This window comes from Microchirus variegatus, assembly GCF_963457635.1.
Source record: "Microchirus variegatus genome assembly, chromosome: 9".
In the NCBI taxonomy this organism is placed as follows: domain Eukaryota; kingdom Metazoa; phylum Chordata; class Actinopteri; order Pleuronectiformes; family Soleidae; genus Microchirus; species Microchirus variegatus.
This window is the reverse complement of record NC_139810.1, coordinates 11,998,594-12,020,410: the sequence shown is the minus strand read 5'-3', so window position 1 is coordinate 12,020,410 and position 21,817 is coordinate 11,998,594. Positions and strand designations below refer to the sequence as shown.

At 40.2% G+C, this 21,817-nt stretch overlaps 1 protein-coding gene across 1 annotated transcript in view; it reads right to left on the bottom strand.

The window, feature by feature from the left end:
• The window catches only part of LOC310932382 (plexin-A1-like), a gene marked incomplete at both ends in the record, with an annotated part of 220,644 nt that overhangs the window by 33,218 nt on the left and 165,609 nt on the right, over positions 1-21,817 (bottom strand). The window contains 4 exons of the mRNA XM_083895692.1: positions 915-1,149; positions 9,388-9,531; positions 14,594-14,830; positions 16,429-16,522. Of these exons, the coding sequence (XP_083751818.1) occupies positions 915-1,149; positions 9,388-9,531; positions 14,594-14,830; positions 16,429-16,522 (710 nt within the window). The remainder of the gene's footprint in view (positions 1-914; positions 1,150-9,387; positions 9,532-14,593; positions 14,831-16,428; positions 16,523-21,817) is intronic.

The window sequence follows — 21,817 nt, the reverse complement described above, 5'->3', positions numbered from 1 at the left end:
TTTACCTCTCCCTTATTTTTTGCTCTCATGTAGCTGCAAACGATCCCTTTGTCATTCTGACCTCACACCTCTCAACCTTCCTGTCTACTTCACAACACTTCAAACTCACTTTTCTCTGACATTGTCTATTCTGCGACATGTTCGTAGAGAGCTCTGCCTCCAACGCCACCAATAGATCTTCTTGAAAAAAACGCTGGTCCATTGAAACCAGGGCAGTTCTGTGCAAAATCTGTATCAAGAAACACTGGAGCTTTTCTACTGGAACAACAGCTCAATAAGTGACTTTATAATGTGGTGAAAACAGGCACCATATGGTTTGATGGACAGTATGCCTGTATTATTTCTGTCACATAGAGTACTAATATCAACCCTATATTATTGTAGGGTGCACAAGCGCACTCTGCATTGACGTATCAACACAGGTGTGAAATCACAACGGTTTCTCAAAGCCAACATGTGGTTATTACGGTAATTTCACTCGAGCTGTTGCAGGAAGCCAGAGAATCAGCGTCTTTGTCACCACGGGAAAAACACATGTAGATAAAGTAGTTTCCATTTTTTGGCCTATATGTTTTTGCACACTGACACAAAGAAACATTTTATTTTAAATAAAATGTGATGTTCTGTGAACTTCTCAGTAAAACTTTTTTTAACATGCAGTAAATTGCAAATAACTGCCAGATATTGAAAGTTATTCTGGAAAAATGGCCAAAAGCACTTACTCTTGCCCTTTTGCGGTTGAAATAAGCAAAAAGAAAAAAAAGGACATTTTTATGAGAGTTAGGTGTCATAGGGTTAAGCATTTAGCAAATGCTTTTATAAATGGACAGTATCTGTACAAACTGCTAGATAATTAAAGCCTGTGGCCAGCTACTGGATTACTATTTTTCCATTGACTTGACTTAATTGCCTACCTTCTTTACACTCCAGGGCCACTCTTGACTCCAAGTTGTCCATCTGAAGCTGCAGCCGTTTCAGCGTGCGGTCAGCGTCCCTCGACTTCCTCTTATAGGCTATCAGCACGGCAATGATGACCAAGAGAAGGAGGCCCCCACCGCCTCCGATGCCGATGATGGCGGGAAGTGTCAGGAGGCTGTCCGAGTAGATGTGTAAGGTCCCGGGGGAATACTCAAAACCTCCAGCACGAATCTGAACACACAAACAAATCTCATGTTAAACGACCCAAGCAACACTATGATGGTTTCTTAACCTCACAGCTAGCATATCTATGTGGGCCCTATAAGGGATATATTCAAGCTGACAATATGGATTCCAAGCACGGAAACCACAGATGAAAAAGCTTGGGACCCATATTGTCAGCTTGAATATAACCATTCAGAATTGCTTTGATGGTTCACTGTAAAAAGAGAGGCGTCTCTTTCATTTCCACTGAGTAGTGAAAGTGGTGATTGGGATAGGAACACTGCAAGAACTTAAAGCTGTAGTACCTAACTTTTAAATATAAACAAACATCTATCAGATTCAAACTATTGTCAAATCACACAGTGCTGAGTCAGCCTATCTGTGTTTCTTAGCGCTTGTGACATTCCCACACTGCACACAGGAGGTGATTTGCTTGATGTCAACATAGTGGTAGTTAATTGCAAGCAGATTGTTGTGTGACTGAAAACACAAAAGAGTGCACACGGAAAGTTTCAAAAGTGAATTCTGCTGGTCATTCAATATTTCGAAACGATGAACACCTCTTGCCCACACCTGCCCTACTGCTGTATAAATACGAACGCTCCCTTAATCGGGTCCGATAGTCTTGATTGGCCATTTTCAGATGAAGCATACAAATACATCGTTTCTGTTCACACAGACTAAACAGAAGCATAAAAAACTAAATAGAGGATCAGTTAAAAAAGACTCAACTTAGTCCAGCAAAGAAATTACACAGAGTTGATATAATTAAATGAATTACTTTGCCCACAAGGGTTTCTGTTGGTGGCTAATGAGCAAAGCTTTGCTCAAAGGCAGCTCAACCACATTCATCAATGGAGTGGAAATCACTATTTATTTACTCTGCTCTCTTTCTTCAGCCAGCCTGAGAGTTTCAACTAGCACCGTCAAGAAAAACCAAGCAACGGTCAATGGAAAAAAGATGAGATGGTCTGAAAAGATCAAAGTCGGTGGTCCAATGAAAGAGACGTCGGTTGACCCAGTTTCAACCTCAGGCATCATTTCATGTATATCTGTTCTGTGCTGCTCACGCTAAACAGGTCGATCTTAGACAGGCTCACGCTGGGGAGGCTCGCATCCACGTGGCTGTGAACATTACTTGGAGGAAAGCTTTTTGATTCTTGGCTTTAGGGGAGCAGCTTCAGAGTCCTTTGATAATGAAGATCTCACAACTTTATCTCGCTCAGGCCTTTTTAATGATTTACATTCCTTTGTACTGTCTGCACAACTTTAACAAAGGGAGGGAGAATGGTGTATGGCTGAACCTCGTTAAAGCACACACATGCACACACACTCAGACACAGTGTAAGTAATCAAACAATGTAATCACCAGCATTTAAATCTCTCCCCATGGGAGCCTTGCTAATTATGGGAAGTCAACACATGTAATGTCTTTTTTTTTCCGACTAACTACATTTACATAAGTGCAATGTGTCTCCGAGACAAGAAACAAGCACACACACACACACACACACACAGAGCCCTGGAATCCATCAAATCAAGCTATCCCGTGGGGGGTGGGGGGGTTGATAAATGATTCAAATGAGATGTGATTATGTACTTTGAAGTTTTTATATAAGTGCACTTTCATGTTAATGTTATTGAGGACGGACAGAAAAAAAAAAAACTAAACAGAAGCTGTTATAACGATGTGCTCGTACCCACAAATAATAACAGCACATACAATTAAACGGGTTTAATTAGAGTATAAATTTGGATTAATTTACGTCACGGAAGTGAATTTAATAATTTCAAGAGAGAGTCTCGTGATAATTATGCAGTTTAAAATGATGCAGCTCTGTGTCTCAACAGTGTAACAAATGGAATATTATGTTATAGCCTACAATTGAATAACTGTCAACAGGCTTTACCTTTGATTGGCCACACAGAGGATGATGTAGTGCCGTAGTAGTTAGCGCTCTTGCCTTTGCAGTGAAAAGACCTGGGTTCGAGACCCAGTCGGAGCCAGGGCCGTTCTGCATGGAGTTTGCATGTTCTCCCAATGTGAGTGGGGGTTTTCTCTGGGTTTGTCCGGCTTCCTCCCACAGTCCAAGGTAAATTGTTCACTGAGAGTGAATGGTTGTTTGTCTCTACATGTGGCCCTGCGATGGACTGACGAACTGTCCAGGGTGCCTATCGCCCTATGTCAGCTGAGATTGGCACAGCATAGTAAATGGGTGGATGGATATTTCCTTTGACTGACAATGGGTTATGCGATGAGATACGGTTAACCTTAGTAGTTTGCAGCTCATTGCTTTCAATGTTGCATTCTGTAGTGTTTGGATCGACTCGTTCAGCTCTCACTGTCGCTCTCATTCAATATCGTCAGTAACTCTGCACACAGGTTGTTTCCATGAGCTCAGTTTTTGCTTCTCAAATTACCTTTAATTTCAGATAATGCCTGGTTAATTTCTTTGGCTTTTTAATGTTTAAAGGAAAGTATATTTATGTGCGACAGAGACAATGAAATGTGCTAAAATACAAATAAATAGGCTTAAATTAAAAAAACTGTGTTGAAGTGACTTTTTAAAATTGTTGATGCCATGCAAATGAATAATAATAATATATATATATACATATATGTATATATATATTCTTATATATAGCTTATTCAATATAGTAAACATGAGAATTATCAACGCCATGGCCTTTAAAACCAGGAAAAAGTCATCACCGTATACAAAATCTAAGATAATATCAATATATTGCTCAGGTTGTCAGTGAAGAAAAGCTCAGGTAAACCAACTGTGAGCGAGGATTTATAATTTGCAATTTAATGATATGATTAAGTCTGTGTTTTTTTTTTGCCAGCAAGTCATACTGTATACACAGTCCATAGTTTGTAATCTACTGAGCTTCAAGACTTGATTTGTTTTGAGTTTGAAAGAGCGAGGAAATTTTCCTCCCACACCTTCACATTCACAAGACATTTGGACGCAGAAGGAAAAGCACGGGTTTACATGTTTAAGCTAATGATTGCTTAATTACACTGAGCTGCTTGATTTGTCACGGTCCTGGTTTAAGGTGCAGTACATTCATTTCAAAATGAATCTTTCTTTTGCAAAAGCTGTGTATGTATATCAAATGTTGATAATGACTAGTTGGTATTTGTGTGAATTTTACCTAATTGAAACCTATTTTAATGCACATTCACAATTAAGACTAGTTTCTGGAAGTTTGTATTTAACTTATATGTTCAGTGTGCAAAATGTAACCGACGCTAAAATAAGTATACTTTTTTTTTTACGTGTGCAAACACCTGATCGTATGAATTGTCGTTGTTCATGAATTCAGAATGAGGATTTTATATTTTATATCAGGAGCTGTGTTAGCAATGGAGGCCTCTATTTCGGACCACTGTGTTTTTACAGTAGCCCCCAATAGACAAAATTAATAATTTAATGAGTTTTGATGCTAAATAAAGACTGCATAGACTCTCAAACACGATTGGAAGGGAAGGGTGAGGCTAAGGACATTCAGCTGCAACATGCAACTTCAATGTATGTTTTAATATAAAATAAACTTTTCACTCTGTGTGAGTGAAAGTGATGTGTTTTGAGGGGGTGATGATGAAAGTGATGACATTTTATATATGGTTCAATTGCTATCCCTCACATAAATATATAATAAATAAAAGTACTTATTACATAATCAGGGCTAAGTGACATGTATGCAGCATTTAACCAGAGGGGAAGTTATCCTCTGATGACTTGAATGTGGCATAAGTAGAAGTTGGTGACACATTTTCTGGGCAGTATTCTATTTTTGCTCCACTGACGGACTGAAAAACTGACAGAGGAACTCAAAAAGCTGAAGGCCAAAACAACAAACAAGTTTCTTCGAAAAACTCGAGGGAGGCGCACAACTGCCAACACACTGCTGAGCATCTGTGGGGACACACAAAGGCGCACACATGCACGCACACACACACTCATCCACTGCTTCTTACTGTACAGAAACACACAAAACACACACCAGACCAGTTGGGACACGCTTTGGGGTCCCCCCACATGTAGGTCATTTTACATGGACTTTTTTTTTTATTCACAGCTGTGCGTACAAACACAAACATATAAGTGTGCGCACACACACACACACACACACACGCACACAAACACATGCACTCGCACTAAAAGCAGAAGAGATTAGAACAGACAGCTCTATTTTTTCCTTGGCTAATGCCAGACGAAGGACTAACTCCACCACCCTTGCCAACACATCCCATCGTCCCGATATTCAACATGACATTTCATTCAAAAAAGAGAGAGAGAGGAAAAAAAGCGAAAAAAGGGATAAAAAGAAAAAAATCAAGAGAGTTCCACATTGGAGCTGGCTGTATCCACTGAGAGCTATCACACTGAATTACATGGATGTGCTGTCAGTGGCTTTCTAGGTATATTGGCTGTAGTTTGCAGTGAGTAAATGTCATAAAGATGTAGCGAAATGACAGTGAAAGGACATTGGCGATAAGTTTAAAGGGGGCAGGCAGTTGTGGGGAGGGGATGAGTGGGTGTACCAGCGGGAAATTTAGACAAACATCCAAACATATTCATGGTGAGAGCTGAGTCAACTGAATGAGGTCTGACCTTCCCTTCATACAGATGCGCCAGGAGCTGTGTGGTGATTTTGAAAGTCTGCTCGAGTCAGAGTGAATCGGGGATTTCACTCTGTTGACAGCTCAACACTGTGGACAAGTCAATCTGAATGGTTGCCACAGGACGTACTCAGAAGCTTGTTCTTTGACTTTTCCCGGCACTATTTCCTGATGTATTGTAATTTTGAAAAACACTGCGGCGCAGCAGTGAAAGCGACATTGGCAGCCCTTCCCGCTGTGGGTGGTGGTACAAAAGATAGCTGCCGCATGTGACACTTCACACAGAAAACAGGAAGTATAACTCGGTGACGATGCAATGATGCTTCAGCACGGATTTGCCGAGAGTTGGACAAAATTTGCACATCAGAGAGGTTTATACAGGGAATCGAGGTTCGTGGATTAAAGCTTGGAGAACAAGCTTAGTGTCTGCATATCAGTGACATCCTGGAGAAACAATTCTATTCTTAATGCCACCTTTTATGGCTCCACATAACTCTGGGACACAGCTCCACTGGTGACAGCGAGACAGTGCCTTGTCATGGACATAAACTGTAGCAAAAGGGGATACTCATACACTGCTCTTATCTCTTACCTAAGATGGCATCCATATTTTAGATCTCTCTGGTGACCAAATGAGGTTTCAGAGAAGTTGTCTAGTAAATAGAAAGTTTTAAGTTTGCAAGGTCAGGCATTCTTTTATTGGTCTGCTTGTTTATGTGGAGTAGGTGTAGCCTTAATGACCCTGTTGCTGGCATTATTGTTGAAATGTGGCACAAACGGCAAGTCACTACAGCATATTTGCAAATAGGTTACAATAGCCACACTTGTAAACTCGAGTGGAGTTCAAATGTTCAACCTGATAATGATTCAGTTTTAATTTAAAATGCAATACATTTGGATTTTTGACTCAAAGCAATTGATTTGAACTGAGTACGGAGGACATTTTCATAGAACTGACATTTTATAGACTGCACAATCAAAAGCAATGGCAGATTACTTTGAAATTAAAACATAATTGTTGATTGAAGCCTCAGTCATTTCTGTTATTTGGCCTGTGCAAAGATGTAAAGTGCTTGTTGTTCCTGTCTGGCATTGTGTTGCTTTCTTCCTCACCCGTTGTGTGATTTATTGATGCTAATAATGCACACAGAACCGAGGGATGCATTAAAGGAGTTACTATAAAACATCCATGGACACATCATCCTGGCAAACGTTGCACTAATGGTGCAGTAGCATTGATAGGTTGATCTCTGGAGTCAATGTAATGTCCCAATATGCTGCTGCTGCTTCACTGGACGCTGGACAAAATGGGTGGCATTTCATACAGAGACAACAGGATTTGTACTGTGACGCACATAAAATGACATCGAGCACTATTCAGCTTGAACTGATTCACGTCTAATTACATTCAAAGTGAATCTAATGAGTGACTGCGCTGCTCCGATGTCAGCAAAGGCATTAGACTGTCACATATGACGCATTAGATCAATTATTCTTTGTTTACTTCCGTAAGGTTTTTTAAAAAACACTGCAACAACATCATGCCTTAATGAGGCTTCATGCCACTTACTTTCTGCCAAAAAGTGTCATTATGTGTTCATATTTTCAAAATCGAGACAGTGGTGGGTGAAATTTTGTTACACTGAATAAATTAGTGTCAGGCGTTCGATGTGTAGGAGCAGGAAATGAGTTAAGTGTCAATTCAACAAGTAGTTTGTTAGTACACAGGCTTCTGTCTGAACGGTGTGGTACTGCGTTTTGGGATGACTGTGTGTGTTCTGGGTTAATTCTTTGCCCGAGGCCCCCTGAGTCAATTGAAACACCTCTGATTTTGAGCTGCTTGCTGAAGTGCGAATGGACTTAATCAGAGGTGCAAAAATGATTCTGTTCTTTGCAGTGGCAGGCTCGAAAGCAGCCTCAGACCATACTAAATACGACCATGTTCAGAGAGAGCAACACTGGGCTGGAGTGTGGATGCATGGAGAGATGAGTAAGGCACAGCAGAGACTGAGTGTGGCTTTGATTTAAGTGGAGTGTGGGTGGAGGATTGGCTTGTGGATTCACTGAGGGTTAGGTACATAACATTCTGTGTACTATTAAATGTCTACACCTTCAAAGTAAAAGGGAAGCTAATAAAAATACATGAAAAATGGCGATGGCACTGAGGGACATGAAAACCTCTCAAAGAAAAATAATAGTAACCTGTGACAGAGAAAGTGCTGACTCTTGCAGAGCCGCTGGTGTTTATACGCTTCAGTCCGCAGTCAAAAACACTGTTTTATTCTTTATTTTATTTGCAGGCATGTTGAAATGTTCACCGCGGCCATATTGTGTAGCTGTGACTTGGAATATTTCAGACACTGGATACTTACATTTAAGTAGTGCGCAACTTTTGACAATGTTATTATTCTATATCTGCCTGGTCTGTGTGCACAGATATAATGCAACATCATTTGTATGGTGCGTCCTTCATTTTATATGACAGACAATACTATTAGAATTGAGTGAGGGAGCACTGGTGTGTATGCAGCGGTAGCACAGAGGTAGATTTAGGCAAGATGCATGTATCCCCTCAAACTAAACAACCAGGTTTTTTGAGGAGGATAAGGAATTTTTTGAAATTTTTGGGGTTTTAAGTCATACTGTAACCTGTTAGCAACCATATTGCTTTGCCAGCGATATTATGCTATAATGCTATGGGAGCTATTTTGCACTTGAAGTAAAGTGAGCACATGTCAGAAAACATCTTCAACATGTGGTTAGTGTATCAGCATAACCTGCAAACAGGTTGTAACTAAGGTATACAAGGACACCCTACGCCCATATATGAATGCACAAAATTGAGGGGTAAGGCTATGGGTAAGGAGTAAAATGGGATTGAGCTATAAAACTAATCACTTTCTGTGTGCAGCATGGAAATGTCCCTGGCCTCACAAATTCTAGACAAGCTATACTGAGTTGTGTGAGTGTGTGAACTCTTGAACGCAACAGACATTTGTTGTTAAAAAAAAATTATGCCCTACAGTTTTAAAAAGCAGTGGCACGTTTATCAGAACTCAGGTTCTGTCTCACAGAGCTGAACAGACTGAAGGCCTACGAAGGAGCAACATGTTAATTGTGTGTTACATATTTAACAGCGGTGTGAAAGCTCAATGGAGCATATCCTCAATCTGTCGGTGGAAATCGTTTAGAAAAGACACTAGGGGGTCATTCACATAACTCACCAACAAGGTTAGAGTGACATTATGGGCTGAGATTGTCAGGATACAATGTTTTCATATTCATTATCAAGAGTCACTGGGTTCGTGTGGATGTACCGGCTGCTATTTTGTATTGGTCCTTCCATAAAAGGCTATTTAAAATAAATCATCCAAACTAAAATTTGACTGAGTGATTTAATGACCGAGAAAGACATGAATTTATATAGAGATGGAAGGATGAGCTCATTGTAAGGAGATATCAGTTACTGTAAGTCACCGGTTCAGCGTTCATAGAGACAAAATAAGACTGTGAAGTGCAACATTCAAGTAAAATCAAAGTCACGAGATGTCAAAGAGTCACTGAAGGAGACAGGAGACAAAGAGGCAGAGGACACAGAGTGGCAATCTCACCGTGACTTTGTGTTGTCCAGTGAGGTTGGGCCATTCACACAGCAGCTGGCTCTCAGACAGGGTGAGTACACAGGGAGTTTCCCCAATCAGCACCGTGTAGTTCAGACGACTGTTACCTGGAGCCGCTGGGATCAAGTTACGACCCTAAACACACAGAGCGGGAAAAAAAAGCGTGATGACACAGAAGCCTTGAACTCCTTTATACATGGTTCATCTTCATTCAGATGTTTGTAAGAGGTGGACATCACTGATGCATGTTTGTGAAGGTTCTCATTTATCCAGGAGTTAGTTGTAGGCAACTGGACAATGTTCTACCTCTCATCCAATAGGCTTTCGCAATTCTGATCATATGATCATTTATGCAACTACACTCTTAGAGATAAAAGTGCTAAGTGGAACCATATAAGGTTCTTTGGCTTGTCCTCATAGGAGAACCGTTTTTGGCTCCAGGTAGAACCTTTTTATAAAGAATCCACCTGGAACCCTTTTGGAGGGTTCCACCATTTTTATCAAGAAAACCCTTTAAAACCCTTTATTCAGGAAAGAGGTTTTAAAGGGTTCTCTGGATCAAAATTAGACATTAGTGTTTCTTCGAGAAATGTTTTTTCCAGAAGCAAATGGTTCCAGGTAGAACCTCAGCCCTTATTTCTAAGAGTGTAGATACAAAATGTTTTCCTTTTAAACACCTTTCAGCTCTAGCCCTCTTTCCAGTTGATGAAAAGTGAGGTTTATATACATTAAGACATTAAAACCATTCACTACTCACTCACTCATTGCAGAAGATTCAACCATTCACACTCACACTATGGTCAATTTAGAGTGTCCAATTAACCTAATCATGATGTTAGGACTGTGGGAGGAAGCTGGAGCACCTGGAGAGAACCCTTGCACACATGGGGAGAACATACAAACCCCACACAGAGACCCTCGGTCAAACTGGGATTCAAACAGGTGCTCAAACAAATGCTCACCACTACTCTGCCGTGTGACCCTGATTTGATTCAGTCATGTGTAAATGAATGAAACAGACAAACAAACAATGTACACTCTTAGGAATACATGTGCTAAGTAGAACAATATAAGGTTCTTTGGCTTGTCCTAATAGGAGAACCCTTTTTAGCTCCAGGTAGAACCTTTTTATAAAGGATCCACCTGGAACCCTTTTGGAGGGTTCCACCAATTTCACTATATCAAAATGGTTCTTACTGGAACCATTAGTGTTACAAGAACCCTTGAAAAACACTTTCTTTGGGAAAGGGTTTTTCAGAAGCAAATGGTTCCAGGTAGAACCTCAGCCCTTGTAGAAGGACCCTTTTGGAACCCTTATTTCTAAGAGTGTAATGTGTCTTCTCTGTGCTGCTCTGACCTGCTATTATACATTTTCTTCCTCACTAACTTACATCGTAGCCTATGATTCAATAGGTGCCATCTTTGTTGTGTAGTCTACATACATCATCATGGATGCTGGAGCCAAGTTTATTAAATCTGTGTTGCACAGTGTACTAATGATCTCATAAGACTGTTGAACTTTCAGCACTTTACTACAGGAGCTAGATAAGTATGATTTCTAAAAAATTCCTCAAACAGGGGTCAATAATTTTCAGCTGTGGACTTAAACACTTTTGGTGCTCTTACAGCAGGAGGGCAAATGTGACGGACAAACCATAATGCTGGTATGCTGCCATAATGCATGAATTGTGGTTTTCTAGCATCATTATATTACAATTCTTGTGTTTTGCTTTGAAGGCCTCGTAAACCAAGCCAGAAACCACAGAAGAAAAACAAAAGTATACGCTTGATTGTTATGTACAATATAAAGCTACTGAAGGTACACACAGTCCACTAAACCACGTGAGTTCCCACAGTGGCTGTGAAAATGTTTCATCTTCTATCCCAGTTTCTTTCAATTTCAATATTCAAGTTCAATATCCAACTTGAGACACACTTTATAATGAAAGGGAGGCATTTTTGTGGGGTGAAAAGTAAGAGGGAACGGATGTAACAGCAAGAAAACATAAAAGCAACAGGGGGAAAATGAATACAAAGAAAACAAGATGGATAGAAAATGTGGCAAGAATACATCAGGAGAGCAGGCACGAGGAGTGCAGAGTAGAGAAAAGATTATGAGAGAGGTAAAGGAAGATATAAGGAGTATAGCCGGTGAGTGAGCGAGGTTGACAGAGGAGAGAGAGAGAGAGAGAGAGAAGAGATAGCTGCTGCGTGTCCCGCTGGCTTAGCTGTGGGACGCAGAGACAGACTCCGTTTTCCAATCCCATCGTCTCTGCAGGCTGCCAACCAGCCGTGCTCTGCAACCCTGTAAACATGCATCCCATTCCATCTCACAGTCACACGCACACACGCATGCAGAGTTCAAGGCACACATGTACTCCAGTTTCAGCCACACACAGAGCTGTTGCCACACATACACACAACAGGCATGAAGCTTCATGTCGGGATATACGCTCAGAGACACACAAACACCCACAGAAAAGCACTCCAGAAACACCAAGACCAGATAAATATTTTTCCTCCTGCTAACACACCTCACTAAAAACACACCCGACACTTCAGATGAGAAATTAATTGCGTGGCGAGCACAGTGCATGCATCTGAGACACGCTATACCCTCACATCCCATCTTGCCAAATTGCATTTTTGTCCATCTCATCAGCGCTTCCACTATGTAGGCAGTTTTACCAACAAGCCAAGCAGGAGATTTGGCAATTACTGAGAGATTCTTTGCTAATAAATTATCATTTAAGAAATAAATGACGACGGTTACGCTGCTTTCAATTCTGTCATGGGTATAGACACTGTCACACATTGTGATAACACAGAAAATAGTCAAGATAAAGATAAAAACACTGCACACTACAGTCTGTATAATGTCACATCGTTGTGTAGAGCTTATATAAGATGAAGAGAATGATCTTACACTAATATACATCCATAAATGAGTGGCACTGTTAATGCTTCCTTCAGTTATTATTGTTATTGGTATTTGTTTCTTCATTTCAAATTCGTAACAGCACATACTGTATATCCCTTTGCCACATGAATTCCTTTCCAGTCACTCTGACTAAACATTTCAGATGAGCTCAGTGTGATGTTATAAACAACATACAAAACTAAGAAATTGGCAATTAATTTCATACACCTATATCCAGTCACTGTTGATGAAAATTAAAGCCAATATAAATCCACATCTCCTGGACTCTGGGCCTACGTGCTTCCACATTTGCCCTTCCAGCATCAGAAATTAATTACACAAATTGAAAGCACTGTTTTTTTTGAAGAGAGCTTGTGGCTGCTGCAGAAGAGGACGACAGTTCTGCTGTTCATTAGTTACAGGATAGAAATACAGGTAGGCCTTGGAAAGTGTGGGTGTTTGCTGTCAGCTTTCATGAGGAATTTGTAAGAACCTTTATTTTTTACCCGTCTGAGAGACCTTGTACACACATTTGAGCAATTAAGCAAGCCTTTTTGAAAAATAGAAAAAAAAAAAAGACGCGCCAAAGAGCATCAGTGTATGTGAAGTTGCCGCTTGCCATTTATCACATTATTACATTTAATTATATATAAGCTTGTCTCGTGTTTAAATACAATTGTCTACAAGTTGTATTGATTTAATGTTTTGATTGTATTTTATTTCTGTTATTTACAGATTCCTTTTACATCATTAATATGTTTTTTGTTGTAAACTAAATATCAAAACAAACACTTTTACTTTGAAATAGTGTGCAATATTATTATTAATATTTTGTATTTGCAATGTCATGGATTATCAAGATATAATTAATTTTATTTCTTTTAATTGCTAAACAGGTGTTTATTATTATATTTGTCAACCGTTTTTTGCAAACGAACAGCTCATTGCCCACAAAGGTAGCCCACAGCAAACATGTTTTCTGTAGCCAAAATGCCTATTTGAAGGTCTATCTGCTGCCAAATATTAGACTTTGGGTTATAATAAGCTATTTGAGCAGATAAGTACACGGCTGACTACATGCTAGTGATGATTTGACAAGACATGTTAGCTGGAACGAGGCTAGGTGGTTAGCATGCTAATTTATTACTACAACTGGAAATAGTTTTAGTTGAGTAAAACAATGACGTTTGATGCTGAACTTGTAATAGTTCTGCTATTATGACGGTGTATAAACAGTGTTAATGCTAACACTGGCTACGTAACAAAGGTCAAAAACTAACTAACGTAGAATCCCATTAAGAGGAAAGTCTCGCACAGGAATTATCTCTTAGCTAATGTTAGTTTGGATTACAAAATCAGGCTTAATTTAAAACTTTACAACATAATTCTGAGACAATGTTGCCATGGCTGATACCAAAAGCCAAACCTAAAAAAGAGGTTAGCTCTATTTGTAAATTTCTTTGTCGGAAAGATTTATCTCCATGAGCTTTAAACCCGGACCATTGCATTTTTACACTTTTCTTTTGTAATCTTAAATTGCTCTAATAAGCACTTTAAAACATAAGATAAACCCACCAGGTTTTGAAACTCATCATAATTCTCATATTATTATGATAAAAGTATGACCAATTAAAATATTCGGACCGAATAAAATAATTGGCTGAGCTACCTGTCTGTCTTCTGTCGCGCGCCTCGTGCCGTTCCACCCTGGAAGGTGGGACTTTAAGGGAGGCGGAGGTGTTCATGTTCAAATTTTTACTAAGTGCTGTGAGATATGCAAGAAAGGTAAGTATAGCTTTAATTAAATATAATATTAAAGGTGCAGTATGTAATAAATCTAAAGCAACTGGCCATAAAATGGCCTCCTAATATGTCACAGAGACTCAGGAATAATGTTCATATAACAAACTGAACTCACCAACAACAACAGTACAGCCAAAATATTTGCATTAAATTGTTTTTTTTTTTGCAGACTGCAAATCATGTTTTGGCATGTGGCGCCACCTACCGCCGTCTACCAATCATTGCAGTCAGTAGAGTCTCAGCTGCCGAGCAACCACGGGTTGCCAGTTACGTCAGAAAACAAAAACCTAAAAGACCTCGGTATTTTGAATTTGAATGTAGTAACTGTTTTTGGCCACATTCTTACATATGACACCTTTAAATATAATGCCTTACAGCTCACTTGTATCCCATGACAAAATGTTTACGAGCACAAAACAATCTTTAAAAGAAAGAAGAAAAAAAAAGAAGATTTAACAGCTGTGAATGTCTGACCTTAAGAATGAGAGGTGATGTGGGTTTTAGCTCCAGTATTCCAGAGGGACTCAGTGGTTCAAAGACGGGGTCAGGGTAGTAGCTGAACGTCTCATTCACCACAACCAGAGCGTTCACATTGTCCATGTAGAACCCGATCTCATCCGGGCCAGTGCCGGTCTCCGAAAAACTGAGCTCTGAATCGGCCACCGATGGAGCGAGGCACACCATGACAGAGTTGTTATACACTGTACAGTTCTGGAAGTGGAAGAGACATACACAGGTTTATGGCTTGGAACGTAAAAGAGCAGTGATAAAGAAAGTTTCATCACTCACTAGAATTCAACTATATACAGTGTGATGTATGTGGGCACAATTGAAAATCTATAAAAATACACCACTGTTGTTTTTATAAGAGAATATTAACAACAGTCAACGCAATCTCCTTTGAAAAGAGTGAAAATCACCCTTGGGTTATACTTATTTTCTGATATTGATTCGGTGGGTATAATAACCCATCCTTTTTGAGAGTTGATGCCCTGTGAAACTGCAGTGCTGTTATATATATTGGAAATGTAAATTGGTTTTCAATTTATGACCAACTGCCAATAATCCTCAATGTGTTGTGTTGTTGTTGACATCATTGCTTTGGAGAATACCTGAATAAACAATGCCATGGCAATGTTTTCTGCAGTTTATATGACTGCATAGAGGACTTTCAGCTTGTTTTAGACCAATTATGACAATTGCACTTTACGTCACATGTCAACTGAATAAGATGCATTACTATCCCATTTAACCCCACCTATAGCAGGATACACTGGTAAAAAAAAAATCAGTTTTACTCCAATGCTAAATAATGCCACTGTGACAAAATTTGAAACTAATGATAAGACAAAAATAATCCTTTATAAGTCCCTAAATGGGAAATTTTCCAATACAACATTTCTGTAGCACAGATAGTAATTGGAATGTGTACAATTAACACCAAAATAAATAGGAAATAGTAAGTATTAGACATTATAAAAGATAGAATTATATATATATAATGTAAACAGCATTGAACGGTCATTGTCTGGCCAGAGGTAAGGGTGAGGGATTGCACATCTAAAATGATCAAGACAGGGTTGTGACCCATCCCAAACAGATCTCTGCAAGTGCATGTTGTTTCATTACATACTGTTGTATGTTTTGAAAAACAGCTCACATTTATGCCATGATCTGTAGAAAATGGGCTACAATGTTCCAAAAACATCAGCATGATCCTTTAAGTGCAAAGTGGTGATTTGACAGAGGACTGTGAGGGACACATTGTGTAGACTGTTGGCCTCCCCGAAGCTTTAACTTCATCTGCAGGCTGAAGTGTCTTAGTATTAGTTTGAAGTTGAATTTGAGCTTCAAATCACGCTGACAATCAAGTGCAAGTGCTTTTGTGCAACAATGAAACCAATAAAACTTTTCAATGGGACACTTTTGAGTGGATTGTGTTTTTCTTTATTCTTTACTCACTGGGTCTATCTTTCTCTCTCTTTCTCCCTGCACACACAGCCATATGGGACACAAACACTCATGTGGTTGAAAAGCTATGCAGCCTGAGGTAGTGTTAGATGTCTGAGAAGATGTGAGCAAAACACAGACAGACCGTCCTGCCACCTCCATAAGTGCCATAGAAGCAGGTGATGTGCCTGAGATGAGCTTGTGTGCACTCTGTGTGACACTGTATGCATATAGCATATAAATAACTCGGAAATATATACAGTTGTACGCCCACTGGCTATGCTGGTGGTATCTATCTGGGGCTTCCAACACTGGCTGCCTGTCACAGTGTGAACTTATACGTTAGTGTGTGTACTTACATGAAAGGATTCTGCCTGTCCATACTTGGCCCTGATCTTTGGTTCTCGGATGGTTGCGAGGTTGGTGCCACTTACTGTCAGCAGGGTCCCGCCACTGTAGAAACAAAAAAACATGGACGGTGGGCAATGTATTAAAAGAAATGACCACTGTACCGGACACAAGTATTCGGACGCCATTACATTAACAGGGACTGTAACGGCGTATTTAAATACATACACATGTACCTTATGTAGCTATAATAGCTTCCACACTTCTTGGAAGATTCTCCTCAAGATTTTTAAGTGTTTCTATGGGAATTTGTGCCCATTCAGTCTTCAGAGCATTTAGGAGGTCAGGCATTGAGGTTCTGGCTCCCAATCCCCGTTCCAGTTAATTCCAGAGGTGCTAGATGGAGTTGAGTTCACGGCTCTGTGCGGGCCAGTTCCAGCTTACTGGAAATAGTCAGACTGGCTTATTGAAAACCAAGAAGTGACCCTGCATATAGTCAAATGTCATATCTTTCTAGGTTTAGGCAACTCGCCCGCTTTGGTACAGGTGAGTGAAAAAACAGTTCTAAATAAACCCATCATGTCCAGTGACCACCAGTGAGCAAATGCGAAACTCACAGGGTTGACAGATTCTTCACATCCATCCCATTCACCCTCACCATATTCCTATGAGGTGACCTTTCCTCACTCACCAAAAACATCTCCAAATATTCAGTCTCACTACATTAACCGGGATAACAGCTTTGCAGAGTGAGAGAGAGTTGATGAGTTAATTTAATTCAATCAGGCAGTAGGGAAGTCGTCACATCTGGCTTTTAATTGCAGCTCCATGTCTACTATCGCTAACTCTCAACACCATTGGGACAATTAGGCACATTCTTTTTGGTAAGTTAGCAAAAGTGATTCCTGCAACATGCAGGTTTCGCCTTTGATAGTAGACATTAATCCGACTGAGAACGACTTGTGTGCATAAAATGAAAGGGCAGAAGCAGCAGAGTAAATGATATGGTGACACAAGGCAGCGCTTAAGCCTCTCAACATCGAGATCTGGCTAACTAAAGACATTCATCTCCCACTCTTATCGAGTAACACTTACAATGCCAGCAAATGGTAATGATAGGGCTGTAAATGACAAAGATAGTTGGTAACATTTCAGATATTTTTGATGCCTACAAGATTTAAGATTCTCGGTTATTCTCTCCTTTTTTTGGGAGGGGAGTCTGCCCTGTGCAGGCGAAGAGAATGAGCATCATCCAGTATGACAGTAATCTCTGCATTCAGTGTGTTTATGCACTAAAATCAAGCTTGTCTTAGTCGGACTAACACACCTGGATAAGGCAATTCATAGTCTGATTACTCCTGCATGGTTTCACTTAGTCAGACTGGAGTCGGACTTCAGCGTTCTGCACATGCACAAACATTTCCTACCCAGTCTTTGACCCGGAAGTAGAAGGAGACAATGTAACAACTGGTGGCTTCTTTATTTGAAAAATGCTCACCGTTTGTTTTTCTGTGATGTAAAGGTCAACGGGAAACTGATTCAACACACACTAGATTATAGAGAGATACAGTGCCACCTACGGAGGCTGAGGCAGAGGCAGGGCCTTAGCTGGATTAAACATGTTAACGTACTGATTGTCTGATCTTCCTCTTGGCTTCTCCCTTTTGGGGTCGCAACACCAGAACATCTGCCTCCATCTTATCCTCTTCCTCGTCTCCTCTTCTGTTACACCAACTGTCTTCATGTCCTCCTTCACAACATCCATGAACCTTCTCTGTGGTCTTCCTCTTTTCCTCCTGCCCAGCATCTCCATCTTCAACATCCTTAGTCAAATATAATCACTTACCCTCCTCTGCAAGTGACCAAATCATCTCAACCTTGCCTCTCTTACGTTATCCCCAAACCTGAGCTCTCCCTCAGATACTGCATGCTCATTTCTACAGCACTATTTCAATTTTTTCTTCTTTTGTTTAATGTTTGCTAAGAACTGTCTACTGCTAATCTGGTCTGTATTCCCATTGAGGAATTATATTGTAGTGAGTGTGTATTTTTTGTGTTTACATTCAGCTACGCTACAGTTATGAAGTGACTCCATTGTCACATTGTTTACAACAGGGAGGGGCTAATTGCATTGAAGCTGACTGGCATAGAGTTCAGAACAGTGGACTTTCCTGCACAATAGCAAAATAAATACCCACAGAGGACGCATGTGAGGAGGAATGGAAAGATGAGACCTGAGTCCAGACAACAGAGCATGACAGAGAAGGTGACAAGCTTGTCGCTTTCATAAACAACAGATGGCATCACCCTGGTCATGTTACAGTTTGTTTCTGCACCTCGGACGTCAAAACTGTATAAGCTGTGTGTTTATTCTGATTGTACAAACACATGCAGGGAGTTCACATACACCATCTTGGTTGTCGTTTACATCCGACCCCCCACAAACTGACATCACCCGCTCTGTTGTTGACATTGTATTTCTCAATGCCACTTCATGATCTTCAGTCACATAAACGTTAAATTATCATTTGGTAATTTTCGATCACTGCTTTTGATACGTTTTAATTCCTCTTTTCTTTTATAATCATGATTAAGCTTACGTATCGGAGTGAGTTTGTTACAGTACTGTGTAAAAATCATTTAACTTTAAATTTTAATATCAATGAAAATCCAACTATTTTTAACTATATAGCAATGCTCCTATACTGATGTGTGCTGCACTTGTACACATGTGTCTGTTTTTTTATATTTATATAGTCATTTTGCATAAACATGTGTTGTTTTCCACTGTAAAGGAATAATTAAGTGTTTGTACCTGGTCTGAAAAAGTGGTATTGTCACATCTCTAGTAACTTCACGTTCTGAAGCGTCAAAGCTCGAAAGTTATCCCTACATTTGCCACCTTTTAGGTTGGCTTCTTGCAGGAAAATCTTTTCTTTAAAACTAAGTTAAATATTAATAATAAATACTGTATACTCGTATCTCTTAAAGTTTTATGACTGTAATAAAACACAATATAATCTGTTCCAGTAAAGCACATTGTTGCATGAGTAATGCTTCAATACCCATTATGTTACATATTGTATACTGTGTTTGCTCATATACTGAACGAGATGTTAATAAAAGAAAAACAGTGGCCGAGCGTAATGTGATGAGGCAGCTTATTAACATGGAGCAGAGGAGCTGAGGCCACATTCAAATGTACTAATTTTTAATTAGACATTTATGTCATTGCCACAAATGCACCATGGGACAAAGCAGGCTGCACTTATAATACCAAGTCCTATATTTCCTTCTCCACTCTCCTCCTCAGGTGGATGAATATTTGTGTCGAGTTGCTCTGTCCCTGTTGCTCCTCTCTTTGTCTGAGTCTCTTTAGCTCAGCTACATGCTTTAGGGAAGAGACAGCAAGGCAGTCAGGATGAACTCTCAGGAATAGCTGCATGGGGAAATACAACCACTGTTGTTAGTGTTTCACTCTATATGCTCTCCAAGCCTCTTTTACCATCTGTCCTCCATTTCTCTTGTACTACTACCTCTTTTTTCCCCATTCATCTCACTTGCATGTTAAAAGTTTTTTTTTTTTTTTTTATTCATGCAAACACATTAGTCTGACTAAAATTAAGCTAATCTTAGTTGGAGTAAGATACCTGGATAATGTTATTCATAGTCCGATTACATGTATATGCTTAGTTGGAAATTTCCTCTCCGGTCTTTGGCCCAGAAGTAGTAGGCGATAACGTACAAACTGCAGCAATGTTGCTGGAAAAGAACAAACGACATGATGGTGTTGGCTAGGGCTACGGAGAAGAAGACCCACTTTTGGACTGATGTACAGCAGGTATGAAAAAATACAGAAGCACAGCACGATTAGTAAGTTAGGTGTTCTACACTCTTCTAACAGACAGCTGGAGGGAGGAGTCAGTAATACAGGACTAAATGGGTCATAGCTCAGTGGGAGAGCAGGTTGGAATCTTACCAGAAGGTCAATGTTTGATCCGCGACCCTGCTAGTCTACATGGTGATGTGTCCCTGAGCAAGACAATTAACCCCAAGTTTCTCCTGACAGCTTTGTCAGCAGTGAGGTACAGGCCATTTTCAATTTAAATTGAATGACAAGTTTGAGGGCCGCACGGCTGAGTAGTGGCGAGCACTGTTGCAAGAAGGTCACTGGTTCCTGTGAGGAGCTTGCATGTTCTCCTCGTGCGGGCTCTCTCCGGGTACCCCCGGTTTCCACACACACAGTGCAAAAACATGCAGAAGTTAATTGGACACTAAATTTGAGAGGGGTGAATGTGAGAGTGAATGGTTGTTTGTCTGTGTGTTTTTGTCCTGCGATAGACTGGTGACCTGTGCAGGTCGTACCCTGCCTATGTCATCTGGGATTGGCTTTAGTTCGGACAAAGGAGAAGATAATGGATGGATGGAAAAACTGGCACAGTGCAGAAAAAAGACAGAAGGAGTTGATGTGACAGGTGTTGCCATTGGCTTTCTGGTTTATCAGCTACATGACTTCACCAACAGCCTGTTGTCCTTACACGACTAAGCTTGTACCTTCTTTGGGAGGTTTATTCAACTCACTACTGTGACCTTTATGCTTGTAATAAAATTAATACTATGGTTAATTAATTTCACTTTCGGGCTTCTGTGCCTACTACCTGCTTCTTGCCTGAACACCTATAATAAGCACAACCAATTTTTCAGTGATTATGCAGATTAAGCAGCTGCAGTATTTGAGAGATTCAGTCCCTTGCCTACAGGTGCATTGGTACTACTTGCAGAAGGAGTGACAAGTCTCACACCCGTATTTGAGAGAATATTTTAATATTGTGGTCCAAAATTGCTTTTCTAACCTCTGGTGCAACCCAAATACTTTCCTTGCTGTCCCTGATGAGAACTCCCTGTTGATTTATTTTCTGAAGTTCTGAAGCGTTCTTTCTAAATGGAAAATCATCAGCCAAGCACAAAAATGATGCACTTTCTCTCTCAGTCCCCAGTTCTTGTTTTGTGTCCTAACTGTCTTTCATCTGCTCGTGCCGTAAACGCTAAAGCACAATGATAGGGCTTTGGTGGCGTGTGTGTGTGCACGTGCATGTGGTTCACACAATAACCTGAGAATGAAGCAGACAACAAAGATGAACAGCCGTTTCTGTGAAGGTTATATACAGAGGTTGTGCGTGTGGGGACCGGTCAGTGGAAGTACATTTTGTTGAAGTTCTTTTTGACTTTCTGCCTGAGCCGACATGTGACAAAGGTGAAATTGCTGAAAAACATCCACTAAAGTAAAGCCAATTTTATGTACCCACACACGCACACTCAATTTGTGTCCCCATTTTGCAGGTGTTTTGGGGTTTTCTCAGCCAGATGGAGGAGCAATCTAGGGCCAAACATTAGGGAATC